The sequence below is a fragment of the Hyperolius riggenbachi genome, chromosome 4, assembly GCF_040937935.1.
Source record: "Hyperolius riggenbachi isolate aHypRig1 chromosome 4, aHypRig1.pri, whole genome shotgun sequence".
Taxonomy (NCBI): domain Eukaryota; kingdom Metazoa; phylum Chordata; class Amphibia; order Anura; family Hyperoliidae; genus Hyperolius; species Hyperolius riggenbachi.
Window position 1 is genome coordinate 43,317,096 of NC_090649.1, and position 24,790 is coordinate 43,341,885.

At 45.8% G+C, this 24,790-nt stretch overlaps 1 protein-coding gene across 1 annotated transcript in view; it reads right to left on the reverse strand.

Moving 5' to 3' along the window:
- LOC137571184 (cytochrome P450 2K6-like) overlaps positions 1 to 18,056 on the reverse strand; it is a 51,937-nt gene extending 33,881 nt beyond the window's left edge. The window contains exons 1-5 of the mRNA XM_068279998.1: positions 17,989 to 18,056; positions 13,599 to 13,795; positions 11,174 to 11,336; positions 5,931 to 6,080; positions 1,939 to 2,099 (exon numbers count right to left, since the gene is read on the reverse strand). Coding sequence (XP_068136099.1) covers positions 1,939 to 2,099; positions 5,931 to 6,080; positions 11,174 to 11,336; positions 13,599 to 13,781 — 657 coding nt within the window. The 5' untranslated portion in view covers positions 13,782 to 13,795; positions 17,989 to 18,056. The remainder of the gene's footprint in view (positions 1 to 1,938; positions 2,100 to 5,930; positions 6,081 to 11,173; positions 11,337 to 13,598; positions 13,796 to 17,988) is intronic.
- Between the last annotated feature and the right edge of the window lie 6,734 nt (positions 18,057 to 24,790).

Genomic DNA, 24,790 nt, shown 5'->3' on the forward strand with positions numbered 1-24,790 from the left:
AAGAGGCTAATTAAAATCTCCCTAGCAGAGTGTGTAGCAGCTGTCCCATAACTAATTAGTGTAGGCAGACAACTGAGTCAAATGGTATAAGGACCTTGCTTGGAGGAGGGAGGGCGGGTTCTCCAGCAGTGATGTATTTCACTCAATCAAGTGTGCCTCCAGCCAGGTATTAGAGCTCTTGAAACATGTTTTCTATCTTTTTTCCAGCCGGTAGAATTTTTTAAAATTTTCAAAGTTCGCCTCCCCATTGAGGTCTATTGCGGTTCGCAAACTTTTTCGCAAACCGAACCTTTCGCGGAGGTTCGCGAACATGGTTCGCGAACCTAAAATCGGAGGTTTGCGACATCTATTCTCTACCTGTGTGTGATGATTTGCTCAGCTGCCTGTGCAGGCAGGCAGCTTTTTGACCACTGTTCACGTCTGCATTCTGCAGGTCTCTTTAAGAGAGACCTTTTGTCAGTTCTGCAGCTTGCTGCTGAGGAATTTGCATACATTCGTTATGCAAATCCCCTACCTGCCTTCTGTGATGACTGGCAGTATAAAGCTTGGGATTACCCACAGTCCGTTGCTGGTCATTGCTTCACGGTTTGTAGTAAACACTCCTAGAGAGTGTCAGCCATGCTACTTCTTGTTGAAGTTATCTTGGGGTAATTCTGAGGACTGCACTAGGCAGTTTCTTTAGTGCCGTGAGGATTGCTTATCTGTTTGTTCATCTTTTGCGACTGTCCTGTCCCAGCGGTGGTCGATAGGAAGTCGTTCTGTGTGTCTGGGTGCTAACCAGAACAGCGGTTGTTGCTGGTAGCCCCTTCTGATCTGTTTCCCTGGATCGTGCTAGCCTCTTTTCGCTAGTACTGTGGATCCTTCTGTTCTGTTTCCCTGGATCATGCTAGCCTCTTTTCGCTAGTACTGTGGATCCTTCTGTCCTGCTACTCTGTATTTGGATCGCACTAGCATCTTGCGCTAGCGCTGTGGATCCTTCTGTTCTGTCTGTCTGAATCGCACTTGCCCTAGCGTTAGTGGCAGTGGATTCCTCTGGTCTGTATCTTGGACCTAACCTCGGCTGCGGTCGCTGCTGGTTACTCCTTCTGTTTGTCGTGTGCTTGGATCACACTGCTCTGACAGCAAGAGCAGTGGATCTTTCTGATACCTGGTTCGCACTGGCTCTGACGGTAAGAGCAGTGGTTCCTGTTTGATCGATTCTCGTTGTCTGTCTGTTTGCTTGCGCTTGCTGGTGCCTGCGGTAGGCAACCGTGTAGCAAGCGCGTTTGTGTGGTGTCTGTCTTGTGTCGGTTAGTTAGGCGTGCTTGTCTCTATTGTGCTTATCACGCGGGGACCACGCACGAACGCGTGCACTGTTGCGAATGAGTGCGGGGTACGCGTTCAGTTAGCGTTTGTTATTTTCCGCATCTCCTCATTGTATGATTTGCTGTGCCTTTGCTACCCTTGTGCTCTGTCCTGCTCAGTCTTGTGTCGCTATTGGCAATCGCCATTCTTGCGATTGCGTTTCCTACTTCGTTTCCGCCGTTGTGTGTTCGCCGTTGCTGGGTGGCGACTACTTTGGTGGGCACACATTGGTTCTGTCCCTTTGCTCTGATTCCTGTGGGCTATCCAGCCCTGCCTGATTGTACCTTGTCCCGGATCTGTACAATTCCCATTTGGCATCTGTGGCTGTGCAGCGGCTGTGTTCGCCTGCACTCCACAGCGCCATCTGCCGGTGGGAATTGCCCTCTGCGGGTGCATAGCACCTAGCCTGGGTATCCTCAATTATACGCTTGTGGAGGAAATCCGCCGCGTCAGCGCACGTCTGGTGCGCTGACCACGGAGACGATTCCACAATCGTTACACTGTGTTACCCAGTCATATCATCACAGTTACTATAGGCAGAGCTTTTCCTCTTTGTACATATTTAGTCCAAAAAAAAAAAAGGAAATGACTTACCCTGACTATAGGTGATCCCATGAGTCTACTATTCTCATTAACTATGGCTATGCACTTCTTTAATGTTGGATCATCATACTCAAATCTTCTGCTTAGTAATATGGCCACAATTATGTTGGCAGCAGCTGTAGTAAGGATTGTCCGATTGTCGAAGGGCTTCCCTAAAGGCGGAATACAGACATAAAGGGGTTGATTCATAAAGCATTAATGCAGAAAATAGCTGACTTTACTGAGCACTTAGGAAAATGTCAATTCATAAAAGCTGTTCCACATGAGCAGCTGAAATTACCGAGCAGTGAGGTAAATTACCGACTTGTGTGGTAATTACCTCAACACATGTCAGTAAATGTCAATTCATAAAGATTAGAACAGGCGATAAATGGCACGGAAGAATACCACCTGCTTTGAAGTGGTAATAAGAGAGTGAAGACTGTGCTGTGGGACTCACAAGCAACAGCAGAGCGATCAGAACAAACAAGGCTTCCCCTGACTACTTTAGGCTGTGTTGGCTGTTTAACCTCTTGGGTTCTTGTTTTTAAGATGCATATTTGCTGGAGGTGAACACCACAAAGCGTGGCGTGTGTAAAGGTTCTTGAAGTTCTTCTAAGCTGTGGCAATAAAATAGATTGTTAAGAAAGACAAATATACAGATACAAAGCAGATTCAGGGCAAGCAGAGGCAGTATAACAAAACATGCACATCTAAATTGAAGTTAGGATGCCTCTTAGATTGTAATGCTGTCTCTGCACAGAGAACTGCAAATGTAACAACTCATCCAGCTACTCTCCTCATGTTACCGACAGTTTACTTTGGTAAATCACCACATTTCTATCGCAGCCGTGAACATTTTTATGAATTAGCACAAAAAAGTCTAAAATATTGAATGCAGTGTTTTCCCGACCATATTATTTTACCACACAGCCTTTTACGAATTGACCCTATAGAGCAGGGTTCCCCAATCATTTTGGGTTGAGGGACGGGTCAACATACTTCAGACTGCTGGGGGGCCGGAGTATACATGAAATGATGTAGAAGCCTTTGCGGGCCAAACATTGAAGAATACCCAGGTGACAACCTGCAGTGGACAGCAGTGTCACTTGACGTGGAATTTGATTGGAAACTAGCAAATTACTGCTTTGTGGCTTCCATGTGGATGGGTGGTGCCAGCACTGCTATTCTATATGCGGACCACCAATATATAAAGATGTACCTGACCTCATCTATGAGTAATACATTTTGTGTGTGGGGGCCGGTAAAAAAGCCTCAGGGGGCCACATTCGTCCCGCGGGCCTTAGTTTGAGGACCACTGTTATAGAGTAAGTACATCAGTCTCACACTCCCCTAGTGTTACACATAGAGCATACAGGCTGGTATTGCATAGCTTAATGGGCCTTCAGTCATACAAGTAGCTTTCTATTTAGAATAAATTGGTTTAGCACCAAATATAGCAACTATTATAACCAAGTTTCTGCATGTGATACTTCTAGGGTGTTACCCTTTCCTATCATTGCACTGTAAATTACTTAACGCGACATGGCCGGTATATCTATGTTCTTCAGGACTTCAATGAGACGCTGTTCTCATTGCGATACATTAGTGTCCCCAAAATCAGTGAGATGCCGGCAATCATTGACAAAAATGACTGTTCACATACACGTGTTACTTCCTGTAACAAGTAAATAATCCGTCAAAAGTAAATAATCCCAATAAAGTGTGGATGACATCTAGTGGTCAAAAAGTAAAGTCACAATTACAAATGTTCCAATAAAGAAAAGTACACATAATATAGCAGTACATAATTACCTCCCCTCCCATAGTTATCAAAATAAAAACATATTTTTTTTTTTTAAAAGTGACAAAAAAATACAAAAACAGCTAACTAAGGGACTAAACTCTCTTAAGAGGGGTTGCAATCATGGGCTTGTAATTAGTGACAGGCGCAAAACTGAATAAATACACCTTTATTTTCAAATAAAATATTGTCACCAAAAATTGTGATAGAGGCATAATTTAAATGGTGTAATAACCGGGACAATTGGGCATATAAATTATTTGAGTTTTTATAATTGTAGCATGTATTATTTTAAAATTATAATGTCTGAAACCTGAGAAAAAAAATGCAGCATGGCTTTCCCCTCATTCTGCGAACCCTCCAGGCCCCCAAAACGGCCCCAAGCGGGCCCCAGGGGGGGGGGACCCCCACAGGGCCACAGGGGCAGGGGCTGCAGGCCCTATTGTTACGCCAGTGGTCAAAACTTAAAGAATTTGTAAATATGATAAATTATTTGTGTCATTGAAAAATTCCAGAAAAGCAGCCATCTTGAGAAATGTATCAAGTATCGAGACAATGAGGCCCATAGCACAGACACATCCAAAATACAGGCCTGAGAGATACCACCCACATGTGGTTATAGGAGCAGAGAGAAATGTGTGTTTCAGATGCTACTGCAGCCAGAGAGATTACCAAAGCTGCCAGGTAACTGGCATTATTTAACCTCTTGGCAACCGCGCCACACTGATGGACGCAGCGCCAGCCCCAGGACCACCTAATGCTGATCAGCGTACGCCTCTAGGAGACTGTTAGATGGCAAAACTGCTGTCTATTTAGTCTGAACAGCACTGCGATCTATGGCAGCGCTATACTGGGGCAGTCGTGTGACACAGCTGTCCCCCAGGGGGAGACAGAAGCGATCAACTGTCATAGTCTGAAGCCTATGACAGCTGATCACGCTGATTGGCTGGCGGGGGGAAGGTTATAAAAATAAATAAAAAATAACTACATTCACTAGCAAAATAAACAAATATTTGTTAAAAAAAATAACAAACTTTGGGGGAGCAATCACAGCCCACCAACAGATAGCTCTGTTGGTGGGCAGAAAAGAGGTGGGGGTTACTTGTGTGCTGAGTTGTACGGCCCTGCAGCAAGGCCTTAAAGCTACTGTGGCTTATTTTGTTAAAACTGTCCTGGTCTTTAAGGGAGTTTAAGCCCGTGTTCCTTAAGTGGTTAAAAGAAAATAAATATGGCGGCCTCCATATCCTTTTCTCTTCAGGTGTCCTTTAACCAGGAGTGGAGGTCTCTTCTTCTTGCTGGGTGACCCGTGTTACTCACAGCTGATGGCATCGAGGTCGCTAGGGTTCCCAATGTCCGCCTCCTGGGCACAACAATCTCTGACGACCTGACCTGGAGGGCAAACACTACCGCAACCCAGAGGAAGGCGCAACAAAGACTCTTCTTCCTTCGCCAACTAAAGAAGTTCGGTATGGCCCATGAACTTCTGAGGTCCTTCTACTCTACTACAATCGAGTCGGTCCTTTGCTCATCCATTCTGGTCTGGTTCGCTAGCTGCACCGCCAGCGACAGATACAAACTCCAGAGGGTCATCAGCTCAGCGGAGAGGATTATTGGAAAACCCCTCCCCCCTCTAGATCTCATCTATAACACCAGACTGCGTAACAGAGCATTGAAAATTGTGGGCGACCCCTCTCACCCTGGTCACAGTTCTTTCAGCCGACTCAAACTGGGCCGGAGGTTCCGGTCCATCCCTGCCAAGACTACCAGGCGCATGAACACTTTTTTTCCCACAGCCGTTAGGCTCTTGAACGCTTCCCACTCCTCTAACCCCCCCACCCTGCTTCCATCTACGGACTAATACCTGACTTCGGCTGCGGCCGCTCCTGCTTACTTGCTTACTGCTTGCCTGGTTGTACTAGTTTCACTATCCTCTGTTACTGCAAATGTTGAATTACCTCTGTTCTGTTGTATCGCCCGTGTTCTGTTGTACTCTGTATCATCTTGTATGTTGTATTATTACTATCTCTGTGCCAATCAATGTGCCAAACCCAATTCCGGGCACGGTCCAACCGTGCTTGGCGAAATAAATTCTGATTCTGATTCTGATTCTGGCTGCTGTTATTATCAAGTCAATAAGAATTGGTATTGGCTGCTGTACAGTCACCAAAGTCCATATACAGGAAGTGGAGCTTTCACTCACCTCCATATGATCGGAAGATCTGCATTAAGCACTCGGCTTCCTCTGTGATCTTGTCTTCTATAGACCTCTTCCCCATCCCGTAGTCACGTAGGCTGGAGAGGGCAAAGCGTCTCATCACCTTCCAGTTCTCACCACTGGAAAATACGAGACCTGGGAAGAATAAACACACTATAAAAAGTGCCCATTAGGCATCAGTGGGCAAACCTTTGTGCAACTGATTACTCTGGTCAGTTTCTGGAAAGGTGATGGAGGTGGCTTTTTCACACCATGGGCTCACTCTACATAGGTGAGTGTTGTGTGCATGCCAACTTCTGCACCAATGCCACAGTTTCTGCCTCCTCTCCCCAGACTGCACAAAAATGGCCTGTTTAGGTAGCCTTATGTGCCCCCTTCCCCATTCAAATAGCCAGATGTGTCCCCTTTTTAGATAGCCAGATGTGCACCACTTTAAATGGCCAGATGTGCCCCCCTTTAGGTAGCCAGATGTGCCCCCTACCTTTAGATAGCCAGATGTGTACTAACAGCAAAAGACTCACTGGTTTCAGCGTTAGTTTGGAACTCCCTGCAACTTGCTACCAATACTACATAGAACTATCTGCAACTCAGCCCCATCATCTCTTGGAAGTCACTGTAACTTGACCCACAGCTGCTTTACAGCCAGTGTTACTTGGCACCCACAGTTACTTGACACCTAGACCTATTTGGTATCCACAGCAACTAAGCACTTACTGCTGCTTAGCATGCAGTATTTCTTAGCACCCACAGTTACTTAGCACCCACTGCAACTTGACACCCAATACTCTTTAAAACCAACTGCAACATAGCACCCACTGTCTGTAGGCCCCCACTGCAACTTAGTGCCTCCGGATGATTTGCATCCAGAGTTTCTTGGCACCCACTGTAATGTAATACCTACTTCAATTTAGCTCCTACAGGACCTACTTATTCTCCTATGTTTTCTCCCAGATGATATAGTTACATCTTATCAATACATTTTTAAGCCACTAGGAAGCGAGAAAATGCTCAGAATAATGTTGACCTTATAAAACCAGAGTTTAAAAAAATAGGCAGAATACATACAATTTTTGTTATAGGTTAAAAAGAATTGTGGCATTAAAAACCATCTACCAGAACAATAAATAATGAAATACATTCGTATTATTGATAAGTGGAAGGAATGGCCATAAAGTTATAATGTTCTGTTTTGTTTGCAAATTTTTGCCAAAGTCAGTTTTGTATCGAAAATGCCATTTTCATTTTTTTGCATTTGTTTTGTGAAGTGCATTGAGTGCATTTTCGCCCAAATAGCAAATAAAAAAAAAACAAGTGCCATATTTTCAACCAAATGGCAATTTTCAAAAATAACTGCCATGTTACATAGTTACATAGTTACATAGTTATTTTGGTTGAAAAAAGACATACGTCCATCGAGTTAAACCAGAGAACAAAATGTTTGAAATGGGCTTGTGCAAAAATGAAAAGATTTAGGCCCCGTTCACACTTGCGGTTTTGTCAAAACCGCACCGGATGTCCGGACCGCACCGGAGCCGGACCGGACCTGATCCGTACGGTTCCTATCCGGATCCGGTCCGGATCCGGTCCGTTTGCATCCGGTTTCCGTGCGGTGTGAACACGGTTGCGGTCCGGATCCGGTTTCTTAAGGAGATACCATCCTGTAAATACCTGGGGTCTGGGAGGTCAGCAGAAGGGTCTGGGGTCATTGTTGGAGACAAGTGGACGTGTGGAGACCATCCGTGGATACAGAGACTGCAGTTGGGACCATGGATCCAGGCATTTTTTACTCGTAAACCTGGGAATTCTCTCCTTCCTGTTGTTCGCCTCCTCGTTATCAGACATCAGACATGTTGCTGCCAAAACGAGCTCCAGCATGAAATCGCTGCTGCCCCACTCTTTGAACGCTTGGCCCATGTGGTCCCCATCCAAAATGCATAGAAAGTGGGGTAGAACGTCCGGTTTTTGTAGCCAGTGTGTTGTGCGCTCTCCGGCTCTCATTGCTTTGTATTGGCCGGATGGTGCAGTCCGGCTCCGCTCCGGATACAGCTGCCGGAGGAGCCGGACCAAAAAATAGCGCATGTTGGAACGGACGCCGGAGTCCGGATCCGGTCCGGATCCGGTCCGGCTCCGGTCCGGCAGAACGGACGCATGTGAACGGACGCATAGGCTTTCATTGCTATTGCCGTGCGTCCGTTCCGTCCGTTCTGCAAGCGGTCCGGCTCCGGCACGGCGATTCCGGACGGCCACCGCTAATGTGAACCGGGCCTTATAGGAAGTAATGTCTTCTCTTTCCATATTAGGCCTTTTAGTCTCATTGCACGTGGAGTGACACTCTTGACCATCCTCATCAAGTTTTATTGTGCATTTTTTCAGTGCTTACATTGTTAGTGGTTTTTATTGCTGTCTGCGTTACTGTTACATGGAGGAATGGTGCATACTTGTAGTAGCTGGCTTTGTGTTGTAATGCATCAATTTGTTTATGCCATATGAAGTCTATTTTTTTTTCAATGCCTATCACACCTTTGTATTTGTCTGGCTCATCTACTTACTTACCCATCTTTCTCATATTTGCATGCTCATTCGGATTCTGCAAGATTGAAATGTGTGCATCTGAATTCCGAGAAAATCCAGTTTACCGTGACTCAGTAGTTGTAGCCCAATCCCAGAACTTGGAAGAATCAGAGAATGCAGAATTTTCTGCAAAATTTAAATTTCAGACCAAACACAATACTGATTTTCTGATTTCCGCTTTTCCGTTTTTCCGATTTCTGATATTTTTATTTCTTAATTTTTGCATTCTCTGGGGTAAAAAAAAAAAGACTAATAAAATACTCCTCGAAAATCGGAAAAACAGAAATCAGAATTTCCTCTGAATCTGAAATCGGCATTTCCGTAATTGCGAAATCACAGAACATAATGATGGTTAAGCGCAAAATTTATTAAGAATTTGCCAGACATTTTGCATTACGATTTTGCATTGTAATTGCAAATTTTGATGTGAAAATACAATTATGCAAAATTCAAGCTTAAAGTTTACCTGGAGGGAATAAAAGTGCCCCAGGGGGTATTTACCTTGGTAGGGGGAAGCCTCTGGATCCGTCATGGTCAGCTACCTGTCTTGGCTAGGCGGCTGGTACATGTGGATGTTGGCAGGCCTCCTAGCGTGGGACAGCTGACTCCTATGCGTGGGGGTCTGGCAATTTGTGCACATGCACATTGCATTGTGCAGTGTATGCGGTGGTGCCGTAAGGTGTTGGTGTGAGTGGAACATGTGTGAAGTCATCTTTTCTTGTGCGCAGGTCTTTGTCACATGCATTTGTGTCTATGTGAAGCATATTAACTACTTAAAGACTGCCCCATGCCAACAGGCTTGACCGCGGCGGCAGCCCCAGGACCGCCTAACGCCAATTGGCATCAAGTCCTGGGGCCGGCTACTGCAGGAGATCGCGCGCAGGTTGCGCTCACATCTCCTGCTTGAGGGGCGAAGACTGTTAGACGGCGAAACTGCCGTCTTTTGAGTAAGTACAGCGCTGTGATCTGCAGCAGCGCTGTACTGAGGACAGCCATTTGACACGGCTGTCCCCTCTGTTGCTATGGAGGTGATCGGTTGTCATAGGCTGAAGCCTATGACAGCCAATCGCGCTGATTGGCTGGCGGGGGGAGGGAGAGGGGATGATGAAAAAACAAACAAACCCCTGGGGGGGGGGGGGGGGGGCGATCAGACACCACCAACAAAGAGCTCTGTTGGTGGGGAGAAAAAGGGGGGGGGGGGGGGATCACTTGTGTGATGTGTTGTGCGGCCCTGCAGCTTGGCCTTAAAGCTGCAGTGGCCAATTTACACAAAAATGGCTTGGTCTTTAGGGGGGTTTAACACAGCGGTCCTCAAGTGGTTAAAGAGAAACTGAAGGGGAAAAAATATGATATAATGAATTGGTTGTGTAGTACGGATAATTGCTAGAACATCTGAGGCAAAGAAAATATTCTCATATTTTTATTTTCAGTTGTATAGTTTTTTTTTATAACATTGCATCATTCTCTAATATTTGCAGTTTACACATTACTTCGCATTCTAAATGATTTTACAGAGCAGGGCAGTGAACTTTTGAACTGTCCTCTGCAGAATAAAAAAACAATACAATGACAGACCCTTGAGATAATAAGCTTCAGAAGACAGAGCTCTCTGCGACTTGTCTTTGAAAGTCATGGAGCTCAATGGCTCTTTTGCATAGATAACTGAAGTTTCTTAAAGAGAGTCTGAAGCGAGAATAAAACTCGCTTCAGCTCTTATATTCAGCAGGGGCATGTGTGCCCCTGCTAAAACGCCGCTATCCAGCGGCTGAACGGGGGTCCCTTACCTCCCAAATCCCCTCCGTTCTTTGCAGGGATCTCTTCCTGGTGAGGCAGGGCTAATGGCCGCAGCCCTGCCTCACACGCGTCTGTCAGCGCGTATCTACGCCTCTCGCCCGCCCCTCTCAGTCTTCCTTCACTGAGAGGGGCGGGGGAGAGGCGGAGATCCGACACTGATAGACTCGCTGAGAGGCAGGGCTGCAGCTGTTATCCATGCCTCCAGCAGCAGCAAAATCTACAACCAAGTTGGTCGTAGATTTTGCAAGGGGGGATTTGGGGGGATTTTGCAAGGGGGGATATCGGCGGTTTAGCAGGGGCACACATGCCCCTGCTGAATATAAGCTCTGAAGCGAGTTTTATTCTCGCTTCAGAGTCTCTTTAACTCCTCCTGTACTGGAAACAATATTAGATTTATGTCCCTTCTCCTAATGTTTTATTTCTTAGCTGTACTACACATAATGGGAGAGTTTTTTTCTGCTTCAGTGTCTCTTTAAATTCCATAATTTTCAGGTATATGGAATAACATTACATTATTTTCAAACACAAATCTTATAAGGGATACATGGAGCTTGATTCACAAAAGAGTGCTAACTGTTAGCACGGCCGTTTTCGCGCGAATTTTCGGATTGCGCGCGATCGCGAATTTTCGCGCAAAACGATAACGGTTTCGCGCGCAAACGCGCATTTTCGTGCGAAAACGATATCGATTTCGTGGTAAAATTCACGTTTGCGCGCGAAAACGTTATCGTTTCGTACGGAAATTCGCGATCGCGCGCAATGCGAAAATTCGCGCGAAAACGGCCGTGCTAACAGTTAGTACTCTTTTGTGAATCAAGCCCATGGTGTTTTGAATTTAGAATTGAGATATAAATAATAGTTACCATTGTTTCCTATGTTTTTCTCCATCACGGGCATCCTTGGCCTGTCTGAAAATTCTTCAGCATGATTAATTAAAGCATCTTTCACAGTCTCTAATCCACAGAGGACAACCGTCCTTTCTGGACCGATATGAACACCAAATACTGTGCCGTATGTCTTGGATAACTGTAAAAGAGAGAGAAAGGGAGAAAACATTTTAGAAACTAATATACAAACACAAGAACTTTGTTAGTTTGAAGGATACCAGAGCCGAAAGACTCCGGTAAAAAGTGAAGATGCAGTGGGAAGGGGGTATAAGCAAATGCTTACCGTGCCTCCCATTCCCCTCCGTCACTTGCAGTTCTCTATACTCAGTCCTGCTATCCTCAGTGACTTAGACGACTCCTAACATGACCATACTGCGCAGCGCATGCGCAATATGTCGGTTCTGCTCCTCTGTGGCCATCAGGGCCGGCCTTAGGTTTCACAGCGCCCTGAGCGAAACCTGATTTTTGTGCCCCCCATCCTCTTCCCACGTGCATATACACACATGCACGCACGTATACACACACATAGGCCCATATGCAATTCCCCTTTTCTCCTGAGATATCTCCTAGGACAGTGGTTCCCAACCTTTTTGACATTGTGACACAAATGCTCAGATCTCCATGACATGTGACGTATTTATAATAGAAAAAATACTATTAATAACCACGAATGGATGGAAAGAGTGCATTATCCTGAATACACTTAAAAATAAAGGCTAAAACGTTTCAGGAATATTAATAAAAAAAAAACAGTGGGACAGTTAGCCGCCTCCCCCTCATTTAAAATGAAAGCACAGTACTGACAATTTGCACCACGCGTTATAGCCGCAGTGCGCCCCCTCCCCCCAAAACGCCCTCAGACTCAGTATAGATAGGTAGCCAGGTATAGGTGCCCCCAGTATAGGATCTCATGTGTAGGTGTCCTCAATATAGGTTGCCAAGCATAGGTGCCCCCAGTATAGGAAGTCAGTTGAAGGTCTCCATCCCCCCAATAGGTAGCCAGGCGTAGGTGCCTCCAGTATAGGTAGCCAGGCGTAGGTGCCTCCAGTATAGGTAGCCAGGTGTTGGAGCCCTCAGTAAAGGTAGCCAGCTATAGGTGCCCTCAGTATAGGAAATCAGGTTTTGGTGCCCTCAGTATAGGCAACCAGCTATAGGCGCCCCCTTGGAAGCTGGCACCCTGAGCGACCGCTCCAGTCGCTCATATCAAAGGCCGGCTATGGTGGCCATGCAGTGATATCACAGGACAGGAGCGCACTTGCTACCCCCGTTCCTACGTTCTGGTGTGCGTCCTCCACTGCAGTGAGCATCACATGCTGAGTTGGGGCATCTGTCCTATTACTTCACTCTGTGCGCCCACAGGAGATTATAAATGCATGAATACACTAGATGGCAGAACCACAATTATCCACACTGTGGAAGGAAGGCCTCAAGCTACTGAAAAATTGGAAAATACCTCCTCCTCCTCCCCAGAAAGCTGCAAATGTTAAAAATCAGTGACGCAAAGTCTGACACACACATTCAGAATTGAGGATTTATCCTGACTTCTCATACCTGGCACAAAAAGTATCCTAAGCTCCTTTAGAGGCAATGTCATGTTTAGGGAAGGAAGTTTTGCCTAATTTGTCAGTATTGGCATAACATCTAATGAGCAATGGCAATTGAGTTTTGTTTTTTACCAACTTCACCTCTTGTCTTCAGGCCCAGATTTACCTCACAGGAGCCTATAGGCACAGATGTCTTGGCACCTTAGACTTTGCCTTCCATGAACCTACAAACCCTTGCCAAAGTGCACTGCAAGTGTGTTGGCTGTCCCAGCTGTTGCTCCTCCCATATTTCCCTTGCTCATTATCGGTAGCTAGAGGTGCCCCTTAATATTAGGTAGCCAGAAGTACCCTCAATTTTAAATAGCTAGAGGTGCCCCGAGTATTAGGTAGCTAGGTATTAAGCTACTAGAGATGCCCCTGAATGGAAGTCAGTGAAATGTCTAGAGCAGGGTGAGTAACCTCTCATTTAAACTCTCATCAGGACTCTGCATAGGGAAGGAGGGAGACCTCTGGGATGGGAGTGAGCCGCCTTTCCATCATCAACCACCTATAGGCACGTGCCTACAGTGCCTTATTGTAAATCCTGCCCTGCTTGTCTTTGTTGCCCAGCCCATGATATGTACTTCTCAGTTCAAGTGTTTACCACAAGGAGGGGGTAAACAAAGACAAAATACAAGTCTGCTGAGCGCTGGCGGAGGGGGGGGGGGCAGTAAAAGGTACACACTGCCCACAGTATATGTTTGCATGGGGAGAGGGGGAGATACACATTTAGAACACTATTGTTGCATTTTTGGAGCAGCAAATCTTGGTTTATACTCTACTATGTATGGTAACATAGATAGAAGGATCTAGATTACCTCTATAAATGTTTTATGCGGTTTATTCATGTCTATCTGGTGAACATTTCCGATGATCGGCAATGGTCGAGGTCCAGGTGGGAAGTTCTTGTACTTGTCCGTTTTTTGACTGCTGTACACATAGGCCAAAAAGAGGATGACAACGATGGATAGAAGAATGGCCACAGGGTCTGCTGGAAACATGACTCCTGTAATGTCTAAGAAGGAAATAAAAGACACCTTTGTTAATTAATGGGATAAAAGATTCTTTATTAGTACCATAAACCAAAAGCCAATCACAGCTGAGAAGCCTCACTAATTTAGCTCCAAAGGTTCACACGTCACCCACCTTCTGGGCCTAAGACAGACCCTCGTGCCGGTGCACTTCTCCTGCAGGTATACCACTCCTGCTCCACTGAAGTACAATTTCAAAACGGAGACTGCACACAAAGGGCTTTAGCAACAAGCTGTATTAGTGAGCATGTAGAGGCACATGTGCTAAAGCCCTTTGTGTGCAGTCTCCGTTTTGAAATTAAGCCTCACTAATTACTCATAGTGGAACAAGTTCTGCATACTACTCGTGCTGAGTGTAGAGATGAGTTTAAACTGAAGCTCTTTTTATATCTTTGTGAATCCAATTGACTAATGCAAAATAATTGGGTAGACATTTAAAAAAAAAAAAAAAGCAAACCATAGCACAAAGAATAGAACCCAATACACCCAGAAGAGGGAGTGGATTGAAAAGGTGCATGACAGAAGAAAAAAAGACCCTAATTATATTATGGTAATCGCAGTGCAGTTTCTAGGCTAAAATGCACCCAGGGTGAGGTTGTAAAAATTGCGCGCTCCCCCCCCCCCCCCGTATAGGTAGCCAGCTATAGGTCCCCCCCGAGTATAGGTGGCCAGGCATAGGTGAGCCAGTAAAATTGCCCCCAGTATAGGTTAGCTAGGTAGTTGCCTCCAGGATAGGTAGCCAGTATAGTTGACCACAGTATATGTTAGATAGGCAAGCACCCCCCCCCCCACCCCTATAAGTTAGATAAGTAGGTGCCCCCAGTACAGGTTAGCTAGGTAGGTGCCTCCAATATAGGTAGCCAGTATAGTTGCCCCCAGCATGGGTTAGATAGGTAGGTACCCCCAGTATAGGTTAGTTAGGTAGGTGCCCCCAGTATAGGTAGCCAGTATAGTTGCCACCTGTATGGGCTAGCTAGGTAGGTAGGTGCCCCCAATACAGGTTAGATAAGTGCCCCCAGTATAGGTTAGATAGGTAGCTGCCCCCCAGTATAGGTTAGATTAGGTAGCTGCCCCTCAGTATAGGTTAGATTAGGTAGGTGCCCCCAGTACAGGTTAGATAGGTAGCTGCCCCCCAGTATAGGTTAGATTAGGTAGCTGCCCCTCAGTATAGGTTAGATTAGGTAGGTGCCCCCAGTACAGGTTAGATAGGTAGCTGCCCCCCAGTATAGGTTAGATTAGGTAGGTGCCCCCAGTATAGGTTAGATTAGGTATGTGCCCCCAGTATAGATTAGATAGGTAGTTGCCCCCCAGCATAGGTTAGACAGGTAGCTGCCCCCCAACATAGGTTAGATAGGTAGCTGCCCCCCAGCATAGGTTAGACAGGTAGCTGCCCCCAACATAGGTTAGATAGGTAGCTGCCCCCCAGTATAGGCTAGATTAGGTAGGTGCCCCCAGTATAGGTTAGATTAGGTATGTGCCCCCAATATAGATTAGATAGGTAGCTGCCCCCCAGCATAGGTTAGACAGGTAGCTGCCCCCCAGCATAGGTTAGACAGGTAGCTGCCCCCCAGCATAGGTTAGATAGGTAGCTGCCCCCCAGTATAGGTTAGATAGGTAGCTGCCCCCAGTACAGGTTAGATTAGGTAGGTGCCCCCCAGTATAGGATAGATAGGTAGCTGCCCCCAGTACAGGTTAGATTAGGTAGGTGCCCCCCAGTGTAGGATAGATAGGTAGCTGCCCCAGTATAGGTTAGATAGGTAGCTGCCCCCCAGTATAGGTTAAGTAGGTAGGTGCCCCCTCATAATGGCGGGGGGAGCCAGAGCCGCGGGGAGGGCAGCCCGACCTCTCCCTCCCTCTCCCCGGGCCGCTCTCCATGCTCCCCCTCCGACTGCAGCAGAGTTAGCGCGCAGGGAAGTGCTGCTATACGCAGTTACTCACCTCCCTGGATCCGATCGCCGCTCACGCCCTGCTGGTCTCCACTCTGCAATGTAGCCGCTACTAGCCGCTGATACACATGCTGCTTCCTATGCAAACAGGAAGCAGCGTGTGTATCAGCGGCTACATTGCAGAGAGGAGACCAGCAGGGCGTGAGCGGCGATCGGATCCAGGGAGGTGAGTAACTGTGTATAGCAGCGCTTCCCTGCGCGCTAACTCTGCTGCAGTTGGAGGGGGGAGCATGGAAAGCGGCCCGGAGAGAGGGAGGAAGAGGTCGGGTTGCCCTCCCCGCGGCTCCGGCTCCCCCCGCTATCACAGCGCTCCCCCTTCCTCTGCGCCCAGGGCAGCGGCACGGGCTACATGGCCCTAGAAACGGCCCTGGGTAATCGCCTAGGCCAGGGGTAGGGAACCTATGGCTCGGGAGCCAGATGTGGCTCTTTTGATGGTTACATCTGGCCCACAGACAAATCAGTAGGGGTTCATTCACTAAGTTACACTGCTCAAGCAGCGCAGCTCAGTGTGGCAGCACAAGCAACATTTTCAAAGTAGACACACTACTGCTGTAGCATGCACTACTCACTTTTGCACCCCCTCAAAACAAACAGCTGCTTCAATTGTCCCACTCTGGACCCTGTCAGGGACAGTGACTTTGTAGGATGAGATCCCCGCACTTTGATTGGCCCGGTATTTCTCCTGTCTGTCTGGCTCTGGGGGGGAAATTGTTGATGTTGCTGAAACCCATGAGAAGCTGAAGACGTGTCTGACACTTCCGCTGCCCGGCGGATCAACTATATACGCATCACCATAGCAACGTGAGCCCTCTGCTGCGCATGCGCACTGTGGCAGTTTGAAACATATTGTATGGCTCTCACGGAATTACATTTTAAAATATGTGACGTTTATGGCTCTCTCAGCCTAAAAGGTTCCTGACCCCTGGCCTAGGTGAACAACTAGGATGCCATATTTTTGTGGATGTACAAACTAGAGGGAGGGAGTAGATCAAGTGTAATTGTTTGTTAAGGCCCTATCTCGATTAAAAATGTAACCAGGTATAATTGTCACATTTCTCTAATACCCTATTTGTACTCTCAACAGCTACAATGGTAGAGGTGTTCTCACTGTTTATTGTATTAGGTTTTTATAGCTAATCTTGTTAGTTTGTCTTTGTTAATATAACTTTTTAGTATAACTGGCTAAAGAGTTTTTCTATGGCAGAGGTTTATTATATTTCTGCTACTTTTATGTTGGCATGGCCAGACGTTACTATTTTATTGATAACACAGTGCTATTCAGATGTTGTATGGTATAGACTTGTATGTTGAAAAATCTTCAATAAAAAATTTTGAATAAAAAAAAAAGGTGCATGACAGATCATACAGGCCGTCAGATTCACCAAACTGCTCATTGAGAATTGTTTGCAATGGCAAGGGACATCTGAAACAGCCTGGCACCATCAATGGTTGCACTTGTACGCTACCAAACAATTCTCAACAGACTGCATGAAGTACAGCTGCTTGGTGGCCAGCCACTGGGGTGCCACTAAAGCGGAACTGTAGAGTGAAAATGAACTCAACACCAGTGTGAAGCTGGTGGCAGGTTTGTCAGGGAAAACCCAATTCTTAGATGGGAACAAGTTTTGCAGCCAATAGAAATCCAGCTGAAAAGGTAAAACACCTCCCACAGTGGTGGTTCTGATGCACAGCCTCATGAGTAATGACATCACAGGCAGCTCCTCCCTGATTTGAAAAGCTCAATATCTCAGCACTCATATCCCCTACACACTACCCCCCCCCCCCCCCCAAACTACCTCTGTGCCAAATTGCTTCCCCATAGCCCCACTGGTTCACAACACAGTGTTGATAAACCCTATCTCAAGAACTAGCGGCCTTTAATATCAGTTGCATAATATATTACTGTAGACATAGGAGGATCAGGCACAGCATTGGCGAAGCAGCCTAGTGGAGAGCAGAGAAATAGCAGCAGAAGCACAAGATCAGGGAGAACAGCGCGATCGGTGGTGGCGGGAGTGTGCGGTACAGTAATTGAAATCTACGCCTTGGCAGGGATACCAGGTCTCATACAGGGTGTAGATTTCAATTACCAAAGTCCGGAAAAGGTTAAGATACGAGGGTTCAAAGTTTTTCTGCTTTCAGAGTCCCAATGTTCCCAATGTGTGAAACCAGAGTGGTGTGACGTGCTACATTGCAGCACAATATTACAGTTAAATAATAACAAAACTTACAGTTCAGCACTGCAGAGGAGACACTGTTACTGTCAGCTTTACCAGTCTTCTCTCTCCTATGTTCCTGTTGAGATGTGTTTGCTGATGAACCCTCACATAGGTAAATGACCTTGTGTTCTTGTACTGTTTAACCATTACTCCACGCAACCATCCATGTAGAAAGTGAGGAGGTTGTTTCTGAACATTGAACATTTTAGACAAGTACATTCAGTAATTTGTGAATGATTAAGGTATTATGTACTGATACAGACTGTAATCCCTGATTGTCTTAAAATAATATGCGATCATAAAATTTTCGTTCGATTAATAGTAGCAAAAAAGTTTCTGGACTGTGTTAGCCAAACAAATTATGTACTGTATGTATATATATATATATTTTTTACAGTGGATTGCAAAAGTATTCGGCCCCCTTGAAGTTTTCCACATTGTGTCACATTACTGCCACGAACATGAATGAATTTTATTGGAATTCCACGTGAAAGACCAATAGAAAGTGGTGTACACGTGAGAAGTGGAACGAAAATCATACATGATTCCAAACATTTTTTACAAACCAATAACTACAAAGTGGGGTGTGCATAATTATTCAGCCCCCTTTGGTCTGAGTGCAGTCAGTTGCCAGTAGACATTGCCTGATGAGTGCTAATGACTAAATAGACTGCACCTGTGTGTAATCTAATGTCAGTACAAATACAGCTGCTCTGTGACGGCCTCAGAGGTTGTCTAAGAGAATATTGGGAGCAACAATACCATGAAGTCCAAAGAACACACCAGAAAGGTCAGGGATACAGTTATTGAGACATTTAAAGCAGGCTTAGGCTACAAAAAGATTTCCAAAGCCTTGAACATCCCACGGAGCACTGTTCAAGCAATCATTCAGAAATGGAAGGAGTATGGCACAACTGTAAACCTACCAAGACAAAGCCATCCACCTAAACTCACAGGCCAAACAAGGAGAGCGCTGATCAGAAATGCAGTCAAGAGGCCCATGGTGACTCTGGATGAGCTGCAGAGATCTACAGCTCAGGTGGGGGAATCTGTCCATAGGACAACTATTAGTCATGCACTGCACAAAGTTGGCCTTTATGGAAGAGTGGCAAGAAGAAAGCCATTGTTAACAGAAAAGCACAAGAAGTCCCGTTTGCAGTTTGCCACAAGCCATGTGGGGGACACAGCAAACGTGGAAGAAGGTGCTATGGTCAGATGAGACCAAAATGGAACTTTTTGGCCAAAATGCAAAACGCTATGTGTGGCAGAAAACTAACACTGCACATCACTCAGAACGCACCATCTCCACTGTCAAATATGGTGGTGGCAGCATCATGCTCTGGGGGTGCTTCTCTTCAGCAGGGACAGGGAAGCTAGTCAGAGTTGATGGGAAGATGGATGGAACCAAATACAGGGCAATCTTGGAAGAAAACCTCTTGGAGTCTGCAAAAGACTTGAGACTGGGGCGGAGGTTCACCTTCCAGCAGGACAATGACCCTAAACATAAAGCCAGGGCAACAATGGAATGGTTTAAAACAAAACATATTCATGTGTTAGAATGGCCCAGTCAAAGTTCAGATCTAAATCCATTCGAGAATCAGTGGCAAGATCTGAACACTGCTGTTCACAAACTCTGTCCATCTAATCTGACTGAGTTGGAGCTCTTTTGCAAAGATAAATTGGCAAAGATTTCAGTCTCTAGATTTGCAAAGCTGGTAGAGACATACCCTAAAAGACTGGCAGCTGTAATTGCAGCAAAAGGTGATTCTACAAAGTGTTGACTCAGGGGGCTGAATAATTACGCACACCCCACTTTGCAGTTATTGATTTGTAAAAATGTTTGGAATCATGTATGATTATTATTCCACTTCTCACGTGTACACCACTTTGTATTGGTCTTTCACATGGAATTCCATTAAAATTGATTCATGTTTTGGGCAGTAATGTGAAAATGTGGAAAACTTCAAGGGGGCCGAATACTTTTGCAAACCACTGTATGTATGCTTGCATGAGCTCACTGGCTCCAGCCTGCTGATTAGTGATGAGCAGAAATTATGCCTATGCGTAATTACACATCGTAATTCGAAATTACGCATCATAGTCGTAGTGCAAAATTTGGGGGAAAAGCGTCATTTCATAATTAATTGTAAGCATTCATAAATACGCATGAATTTCGGAGTAATTTACACATAGTTTTTTGCCGACTTTGGCGGTGAATAGCAAAGCAATACATGCTAACTGTCATCTTCATGTTTACTATTTACCTGCATCAGTGTTTTACTTCAGCTAACATGTGGAAATATGCCTGAAGAAGGGGACTAGATCCCTGAAAGCTTGCATAATGCAACCGTATCAGTTAGCCATTAAAAGGTATTACTTTTACAAAACATTGTTTTTTCTACCTACTTTCGATTAATGGAATTGCAGAAAGCTTTGTGTGTTACAAGCTGTTTTGGATTAAACTATTTGTTGCACTGGAGTATAAATATTTTAGTGTCGTAGGCAAAGGCACTCGGAACACCACAGCAGCCATAGCAGCTGCTATGGGGGCCATAGTCACAGGGGCCCAGAGTCCGTGAACATTGTGGGGTCTGCGGTGGGTCTCATGGACAGCCACAATGGGCCTCAATGGACAGCCACAATGAAGCAACTCACCTCTGGGTTCCACCAGCAATCTACAGTCTCTAGACTTATCTCACATAACATAGAGACTGGGAAACTCGGAGACATTAGATTGTCACTGGTGCCCTGAGAGGTGAGTCACTGCTCTCTTATGCTCCACTGCCAGTCTGCCACTACTCTGCAGGGGGGGGGGGGGGCGTTGGTGGGGCCCTCTATGCTGGAAGCCACATCTGGCTACTTATATTTGGGTGGGCTATACTGGGGGTAGGGGAAGCCACTTCTGACTAGATATGTCGCGAACGGTTCGCCTGCGAACGGTTCCAGGCGAACTTTGGAGGTTCGCGTTCGCCTACATCAGGCGAACTTTTGCGGAAGTTTGATTCGCCCCATAATGCTCTATTGAGCAAAACTTTGAGCCTCAATATCAGCAGACATGTTATTGCCAAACACACTGCTGCAGGACCCACCCTCCCTCCCTCCCTCCTCCAAGCTAGGTCCTTATGCCATTTGACTGCCTACACTAATTAGTTATGGGACAGCTGCTACACACTCTGCTAGGGAGATTTTAATTAGCCTCTTATGGGCTCCCTCCCTCCTACCAGAGGGAGGAGGGTCTCTTCTGCCAGGGAATTATACTATTTTAAAAACCAGTATACATCATACCATAGCTGGGAATCAAACACAGATCTCACTGTGTGGTAGGCAAGTCACCCTAACCACTGTACCACTACAGTAGTAAGTGAAGCTGGCCTAAAATTTACCATTTATGCTCAATGCAATAGAAACATTAGGTTGCTTAAAGGAGAAATGTAGTGAGAGGTATATGGAGGCTGCCATATTGATTTCCTTTTAAGCTATACCAGTTGCCTGGCAGCCCTGCTGATCTATTTGGCTGCAGTAGTGTGAATCACACCAGAAACAAGCATGCAGCTAATCTTGTCAGATCTTACAAAAATGTCAAACACCAGATCTGCTGCATGCTTGTTCAGGGTCTAGGGCTAAAAGTATTGGAGGCAGAGGATCTGCAGGATAGCCAGGTAACTGGTATTGCTTAAAAGGAAATCAATATGGTAGCCTCCATATACCTATTACTACAGTTCTCCTTTAACCAGCTGAGCGGTCTGGACGAGCTCAGCTCGTCCAACACCGCCAGCGGCTGCCGCTCAGGCCCTGCTGGGCCGATTTTAACGAAATAAAAAGCAGCACACGCAGCCGGCACTTTGCCAGCCGCGTGTGCTGCCTGATCGCCGCCGCTCTGCGGCGATTCGCCGCGAGCAGCGGCGAAAGAGGGCCCCCCTAGCCGCCTGAGCCCAGCGTAGCCGGAACAAAAAGTTCCGGCCAGCGCTAAGGGCTGGATCGGAGGCGGCTGACGTCAGGACGTCGGCTGACGTCGATGACGTCACTCCGCTCGTCGCTATGGCGACGATATAAGCGAAACAAGGAAGGCCGCTCATTGCGGCCTTCCTTGTTTATTCTGGGCGCCGGAGGCGATCGGAAGATCGCCTCCGGAGCGCCCTCTAGTGGGCTTTCATGCAGCCAACTTTCAGTTGGCTGCATGAAATAGTTTTTTTTTAATTTAAAAAAAACCCTCCCGCAGCCACCCTGGCGATTTAATCAGAACGCCAGGGTGGTTAAAGGGAACCTTAACTGAGAGTGATATGGATGTTTCCTGTAAACAATACCAGTTGCCTGGCAGTCCAGCTGATCTTTGTGACTGCAATACTTTGTACTTTTCGAAAAGCATGCTTATATACCATAGCTGGGATTTGAACCAAGGACCCAGTGTGTAGTAGGTATCTGTCTTACCCCCTAGACCATGAACCACACTACATGCTAAAGCTGGCCTAGCATAAACCATACTACCATTATGATCAATTTGATAGAAAAAGTAGCATGATTAAGGATTTGTACTTTTCGAAAAGCATGCTTATATACCATAGCTGGGATTTGAACCAAGGACTCAGTGTGTAGTAGGTATCTGTCTTACCCTCTAGACCATGAACCACACTACATGCTAAAGCTGGCCTAGCATAAACCATACATAATGGTAGTACAGTGAGACCCAGGTGCATTGAGCATAAATGGTAAATTTTAGGCCAGCTTCAGTTACTACTGAAGTGGTACAGTGGTTAGCATGCTTGCCTACCACACAGTGAGACCCAGGTTCAAATCCCAGCCAATATGAGTTGGCTTTTATGCTACAAATCCTTAAAGGGAACCTAAACGGAGAAGGATATGGATTTTTCGTTTTAAAATAATACCAGTTGCCTGAATCGCCTGCTGATCCTGTGTCTCTAATACTTTTAGCCACAGCCCCTGAACAAGCATGCAGATCAGGTGCTCTGACTGAAGTCAGACTGGATTAGCTGCATGCTTGTTTCAGGGTGTGATTCAGCCACTATTGCAGTCACAAAGATCAGATGGACTGCCAGGCAACTGGTATTGTTTACAGGAAACATCCATATCACTCTCAGTTAAGGTTCCCTTTAAAGGAGAACTGTAGTGAAAGGTATATGGAGGCTACCATATTGATTTCCTTTTAAGCAATACCAGTTACCTGGCTATCCTGCAGATCCTCTGCCTCCAATACGTTTAGCCCTAGACCCTGAACAAGCATGCAGCAGATCTGGTGTTTGACATTTTTGTAAGATCTGACAAGATTAGCTGTATGCTTGTTTCTGGTGTGATTCACACTACTGCAGCCAAATAGATCAGCAGGGCTGCCAGGAAACTGGTATAGCTTAAAAGGAAATCGATATGGCATCCTCCATATACCTCTCACTACAGTTCTCCTTTAAGCAACCTAATGTTTCTATTGCATTGAGCATAAATGGTAAATTTTAGGCCAGCTTCACTTACTACTGTAGTGGTACAGTGGTTAGGGAGACTTGCCTACCACACAGTGAGATCTGTGTTCGATTCCCAGCTATGGTATGATGTATACTGGTTTTTCAAATAGTATAATTCCCTGGCAGAAGAGACCCTCCTCCCTCCGGTAGGAGGGAGCCCATAAGAGGCTAATTAAAATCTCCCTAGCAGAGTGTGTAGCAGCTGTCCCATAACTAATTAGTGTAGGCAGACAACTGAGTCAAATGGTATAAGAACCTAGCTTGCAGAAGGGAGGGTGGGTGGGTGGGTCCTCCAGCAGTGATGTGTATTTCACTCAATCAGGTGTGCCTCCAGGTATCAGAGCTCTTGAAACATGTTTTCTATCATTTTTCCAGCTGGTAGAATTTTTTCAAATTTTCAAAGTTCGCCTCCCCATTGAAGTCTATTGCGGTTCGCGAACTTTTTCGCAAACCGAACCTTTCGCGGAGGTTCGCGAACAGGGTTCGCGAACCGAAAATCGGAGGTTCGCGACATCTCTACTTCTGACTACCTATATTGGGGTACCTCTCTGGCTACCAATACTGAGGGGACTTTCTATGACTACTTTACTCTAGAGACTGTAGATTGCTGGTGGAGCCCAAAGGTTAGTTGCTTCTCTTATGCGCCGCTGCACTACATCTAAGGAGGCCCACTGCGGGTGTCCATGAGGCCCACCACAGATTGTGTTAAAGGACAACTGTAGCTGTAGTGAGTTAAAGGACAACTGTAGCAAGAAGTATATGGAGGCTTCCATATTTATTTTGGAATGAAGGTTTCTGTAGCAGTCGCAGCATCTATGGGTTTCCCTTATGCCTGGAGCCCACTACAACACATTATTATTATTGTTATTATAAATATTATATATAACACTTTATAGAGTACATAGACATTTCAGTGACTGTCCTAAGAGGAGCTCCTCCTCCTCCGCACTTTACAGAGTACATAGTCATGTCACAGACTATCGTCAGAAGAGCTCACAATCTAATCCTAACATAGTCATAGTCTAATGTCCTACCATATTATTATTATGGAACCTTGTAAGGGGGGTTCCACTGCAGAATTGCGGGAACGGGAAAAAAGGGCGCAGGCAGCTAGTGGACAAAAAGGGCGCCGCCATTCACTCCCATAATAAATAACGTTTAATGGGCGCCGAACAGGAAAAAAGGGCGCTGGAGATAAATAACGTTTTACAAATGGCGCCCGGAGATTTGTAATGTTTTATAACTGTGCTTGTCATGATTTACGTTTAGAAAATGCACCCGTGACAAATAACGTTTATAAAAATACTAAACATATTTATCCTATTTAACTAAAACATTATTTA